General features: G+C 37.3%; 1 protein-coding gene across 4 annotated transcripts in view; it reads right to left on the bottom strand.

Annotated features, from left to right (window-relative positions):
* Positions 1-6,213, bottom strand: part of LOC136238261 (uncharacterized) — a 96,299-nt gene that overhangs the window by 45,870 nt on the left and 44,216 nt on the right. For 2 of the 4 annotated variants that reach the window (XM_066028620.1, XM_066028621.1), the window contains one exon: positions 5,745-6,131. The exons of the other annotated variants lie outside the window; for them this stretch is intronic. In XM_066028620.1, coding sequence (XP_065884692.1) covers positions 5,830-6,131 — 302 coding nt within the window. In that variant the 3' untranslated portion in view covers positions 5,745-5,829. Of the gene's footprint in view, positions 1-5,744; positions 6,132-6,213 lie in introns of those variants that run through there. 4 annotated transcript variants of the gene reach the window in all.

Genomic DNA, 6,213 nt, shown 5'->3' with positions numbered 1-6,213 from the left:
ATCATGATCATGTGCAGGACCAATGTAATGGGAGCCAATGCAAGCATTAAAATTCATGTAGCTATGTGTATATGGATGTCACTTTTGCCATACTGCAAGTACACTGAAATCATGTGATCATACAGGTAATTTTAAACAGCAGAGCTGTGTGTAGCTACATAAGCCAAGACAACTGTAATATTGTACTATTGTGCATAACTATATATAAGTCTACCAAACAGGTGCAAACTATATTATTAATAGTATTAAGTGGTGTTAGTATAGTACCTATTATGTAGGCCATACATGCAATAGTACATTTTATAGTTGTAACATGGGCACAAGTGATTTGCCTGATATGTATGTCCAAAGCCTGAGGGTTGTGGGCATACATATCAGGTAAATTATGAGTGTCCGTGTTACAGCTATTATGTAACACTTCCATTTCAGGCTGATAGCCTTGATGTCAATACATGCAAGTGTAACCATTGGATTAGTTTTATATGCATGCCTAAAAGATTCGATTATGGTTAGGCAGCAATTAATGTTGTAGTTACGATTGTTATAATAAATGGACAAGTCCTACAGATATCACAGTAAAGTTGAGTAGGGCAAATTTCAGGGAATTCACAAATGTTTTAATGCTTTTGTGTTGTTTAAAGACTAATCACAACATATACTAAAGACCTAAAGGGGTAAGTTTCGTTATAGAGTGGATAGCTTGTGTCAGCCGTAATGTGGGCATGTCCACATTCAAAAACAGGCTGAAACACTTGTGAATGCACTGTAAGACTAGTTCTCACCTTTAAGTAACATTTCCCAACTTGTAGAATGGCAAGGATACTGAAACACCTTCATTTGAGTGCTTCTTGTGGCAACACTTTGATTTTTGGTAATCATTACGTGGGCGTTAATTTATTCCCACAATCGACTTCAGTCTGAGCTTGTATAAAACAAACACAGGGCGGTACCACTACCTCATCTACATCAAGGCCATGCTTGCTTTGTTGAAAGTGGTTTGCTCCTTTAGAAGTGCAACCACTTTCCCTGGATATACATTTCAATTTACATCGGTGTACATTTAGATCAATGTTGAAACCGGGTCACTACTACTGACCCGGATGACCCACTGACCCGGATGTGACCCGGATGTGACCCGGATGTGACCCGGATTAATTAAAGCCGAGACGTGTTTCGGCTAGTCTCGGGCGAGCGAACGAGTCTACATTTTGAGCGTTCGATTCGTGTTGAGTAAATATTGCAACTTCAGCCTAGCTGTAGGTTGAAGACCAAAAAAAAAAAAAAAAAAAAGGTCTTTATCTACTGACAATAGCTACCCCTCACCATAGATACCCTCAGTTTCGTGCTACATACTGCACTTACTAACAAATAGGCGTGGCTGAGCATATGTTGGTAATGCGATAAGTGGGTGTGGCTCACGAAAGAGCTACGCGATAGCGTTTATAAGTTCCACGTCGTCAAACGAACAATTTCGTTTCTCACGTGATCCAATCCGGGTCAGACCCGGATAAATTGTAAACCGGGTCAGACCTGGATGACCCGGAGAAAATGTGACCCGGATGACCCGACCCGGTTTCAACGCTGATTTAGATGTCTCCCTGTGAGGCCATCATTATTACATTGCTTGTTTCCCGTCACCCAATGGAACAAAAAATGATGCGGGTGGGAGATGATTATTGATTATTAATTATACACTTATTTCAGTCTCTGACTGCTCTATTAGAGTACGAAGGCTGCCAGGACTATACACTCATGCATGATAGAAGGAGGCACAGTGTGACCAAGTTGTAAGATAAATTTATTAGCTGTGCATATAAACATAGCAGAAGGGTGGAAATTTGGTGAAATAGTGCATTCACATGATCTATAATGAAATAATTAAAATATGGTGCGGCCACCTAAAAATTGATGCGGGCAGTGACGGGAAACAAGGAATTTAATAATGATGGCCTAAAGAGGTATACATGGCAAATGTGTTCTCTGGGATTCCTTTGATCTGAGGTGTGAAAGCGTTACATATCAGATTCTACATGACATTACTGACAACAAAAAGAAAATTTGTACTACGTAATGTAGGATGTAGCACCATGTAGTACCCAGTGTTGGGAGTAACGCGCTACTTATGTAACGCGTTACGTAATATTATTACTTTTGTGGTAACAAAGTAATATAACGAAATACGCTATGAAAACAGGTAATATAACGCAAGATACTTTACTTACAAACGTAACGCGTTACCTAAGTAATATAATTACTGTAACGAGTCTAATATGACGTAATATTATTATTAAAAGTAACGAAGTTACTAATCTCGTTAGTAATCCTCTGAGTAACGCCTAACCACAACGAAGTAACGAGGCCTACTGAATGAAGCTTATTCACTAGCTTCTTACTTATAACCAAGATTTGCACATTGTCCAACAACGCAATCATGTCACGTGATAAGGTGGTAGTTTCACACATGACAGCTTAAGGCTGTGAACACAAAGTAATATAATATGTAATATTATTACAGTTACTTTATTTTATGGGTAATATGTAACTGTAACTAAATAGTTCAGTTGCAAGTAATATGTAATATGTAACTAGTTACTTTTACAAAGTAACTTGCCCAACACTGGTAGTACCTGCCTACAGTGCAGGCTGAGTTTTGTATGTTACCAATGCTACACTCTCTCCTGTTCCCTACAACCTATACCTATTGTCATCACCCCCATACTGTAACAGTAGAGTAAGCTTCTATATATCACCTTCGTACAGTAAAGTTAGCTACTACAGCTATTATCAAGAGTTAAGAATGTGGTAGAACAGAAGCACTTAAATAAGAAAAAAACCAAGTACCAAGTGAGAGAATAAAGGTATGGCATGAAAAAAATTATACAGGTAGTGAGAAAAAAATAGCATGAAAAGAATACATAACAAAAAAAGCTATTACCAAAAAGGCTGCCAAAATAAAAAAAAAGTTGTAACAAAAAGGTTGTTGAAGGGAAAGAAAGTTGTAACTAAAAGGTTTGGCTAAAATGAAAACAAAAACAGCTTTAATCCTGCACCCCAACAGTTTCAAGTTTCATGCTGTACCACACGGACTAAATGTATCTTGTGGTTAGACTGTCTTTAAAAGTTGCTTATAAAGGCATGCTTAAGTTGGTGTTTACTTGCAGTATGCATGCCTGGCTACTGAAGGCTGCACCCTTTATTCACAGCTTGGAAGTTTTGTCTGGATTTATTTTCGTTTTACACTGTATAGGGCCCCAAAGTTGACATTTATTTTTACCTACATTTCTTCTTACCTACAGACACAATGAAGACAGAAGTTTTGTTTACAAAACTTTTTGGTAATATAATGGAGCACACATCTGAGGAATTCTATCAGAACACATGTAGAATGTTCTAGTACAGTCATTGGTAGATCTATAAACTTTTACTATTAAGTAGATTTTAGCTAGAATTTTCATTTATAAAGAAATTGATTAAAGTGATCAGGCGTGATAGCAGTGGCTCAATGGTTAAGGATTTGAGTTTGAATTTGGTCCCCGGTTCAAACTCTAGTAAGGTTTTTTCTGACATTCTGTTTATCCCTCAGTGACTGTTCTATTAGAGTACCTCAATCCTGCAATTTACAGTTGTTTACTTTTTGCTTTGTAACTTTTTAGCTGTTACTTCTTCTTTTTTCTAATGAACAAAAGGCACTGCTATGATAGTTAGCCTATATACACACCAAATTTTAAGTTATTCCCATAAGCGGTTTACCCTGCAGTCATGACAGAAGTTCAATCTTTTTCATATCCTCATCTATTCTTAAATCCACTGGCATGCAAAATCACAGCACAAGCTATGAGGCTAAGTGCTATCTGCACATATATTACTGGCACCATGTAGATAGTTTGCTCCTGTGTAATTGCATCTCACATCATTTATCATACAGTACTGTATATAATGGATCATAAAAAAAACTGGGCTGTTCTGCCAAATGCCATCACCCCAAAAATCAGCCTCAATTTCTGTTCACAAACAGCTTGGCAGCATTGGCTAGACACAGCCAAGCCCAAAATTCTCTTCAAACCAACCCCAAACCCTTCCAAAAAGTTTCTATAGAATTTTAAAAAAAATATTTAACAGAATTTTACACTGACTGACAAACTGATGCCTCCAGCCAAGCATAACTCAACAATGGATAAGGCTACTGGCTTGATTTTTCGTTATTCGACATTGCTTCATCCCAAGATGTGCCTTTTCATCAACCAAAGTACATACAATACATGCATCATGGATTTGCCTTTATCCTCCATGTTCCTGTTATTTTTGCTGACAATGCAAGGTGTCGATTCATGATAGTGCAATAAGACTTCCCTGTGGCTGTGTTAGCTATTATGCTTACCACTTGTATATTCTGGATTGATTGCAGAGATGCTTCTCATACTTTTCTTCGTTTGTAATGCTTATTAATGGGTGGAGCATGGCTGAAAACATAGCGTAATGGCCACTGCCATATAATTGATTGTTGGGGTGCACATTCTGATACAAACTTACTTTTATGGCATTCCTGGTGCCATTCTTTCTTTTAAAGTGGTATACGCATGTCATAATCATGTTATTAAAAAAGTAAACAACAAGTAGAAGGAAAAATTAGAAATTTTAAGGGATCAAAGAAAAAACTAGTGAAACAAGGCAATAGCTATAAAGTGGTAAAACAAGGAAAGTTATCTATACCTGCAGATATTTGTACTAGTGGACATTAAATCCCTAAACTTCAGTCATGGGTAGACTGAAGTTTAGGGATTTAATGTCCACTAGTATATCTGTAGGTATAGGCAACTTTCCTAGTTTCACCACTTTTTAGCTATTCCCTTGTTTCACTATTGTTTCTTTCTTTGATCCCTAATCCAACTTGAATTTCTGATTTTTCGTTCTACTTGTATACTTAGTATAAGTTGGTTGCTACATCACCAAATAGTATTGGACATGTAAATGGTTTTAATTTTTTGCTTTTCAATGTTGTATAGGAATTGTGTATATTCAATTTTAAACTTAGGGTCAAGTGTATTACACAATATGCAAATCCAGCATCATAGGGCAGGTACCAGTGCTACAGTATGTACAAATCATTTCTTTTTGTTGTCAGTCATGTTACACATATAGACTACATAATAGGACAGTACTACTGGCATATGCAGATGTGAGTGATGTGTGTAATTGTTTCACCATGCATATTAACTGTTTCAGTAACCAATGGCAGATCCAGGATGGGGCATTTGGGGCAAATGCCCCCACCCCCCTCCTTCACCTTGTAGATAGAGCCAGCTGAGTAAAATACTAAACTTTGTCAGGGAAAGATCAGTTCATAGAACTCATAGAAATTTGCACCATTTATTATAAATTCACTTGAAACCAGAGTGAACCAAACCCAAAACTAATTGCAAAATTGTCATCCAGCACCTTCTTTGTACTAAGTGCCTCTAAAAATAATTATCGTGCTGTTGTTCAAGACATTCAGAGTTTTTTAAACAGCTTTCAAGACTTCACAACCATCTGCAAAGACCAAAATGGCAAATAAACAGTGAGACACTGCTATAAGAGGTGATTATTTGCTGCTTCAAAAATGCAGCAGCTAACAAGAAAATTTGGCTCCCCAACAACTTAGCCTGTTTGTGCCCCTCCCCTTGCCAGCTCCTGGATCTGCCCCTGGTAACCCTCCTATCACTTTACTTAAAAGATGGTATGAGGTTGGGTTACATTACCTTGGCAGGAACTCTCCCAGTGATAATCATTCAGAAACTTTTTTATACAGTCATTTACATGTATATCACATCTGGTGGATGAGATACAATGCTAGTATGAAAACTGACCATTTTGATGCTTTATTCTCAAGGTCTGGCTAAGTTGTGGGTTAAGTCGTGTTCGCTCTACAGCTGCTATCAATTCCTTCCAAGTTGGGTTTAGTGATTGGTCTTTCCACAACTCGAATACCTTTTTCATATTCTCTTCAGGATCATCCTTATAATCTGCTGATATTTCATTCAGTTCATATGACTTCAAGTCAAGTTGCAGTCCAATCTTTTTCCATTCGTGAACAGCACCGTGACTCAAATCACTATACACTGAATCAAAATCTTTTATTTGAACCAGTGGTCCTATGGATGAATCAGCTGTTAATTCTATAGCTAATGTCAGTTAATATATTTACATATAATTATTATGCAGTACGTGGACATG

Source organism: Dysidea avara, chromosome 11 (assembly GCF_963678975.1).
Source record: "Dysidea avara chromosome 11, odDysAvar1.4, whole genome shotgun sequence".
Classification (NCBI taxonomy): Eukaryota; Metazoa; Porifera; class Demospongiae; order Dictyoceratida; family Dysideidae; genus Dysidea; species Dysidea avara.
Note: the sequence above shows the minus strand (reverse complement) of the source record. Positions and strands in the feature narration are given on the sequence as shown.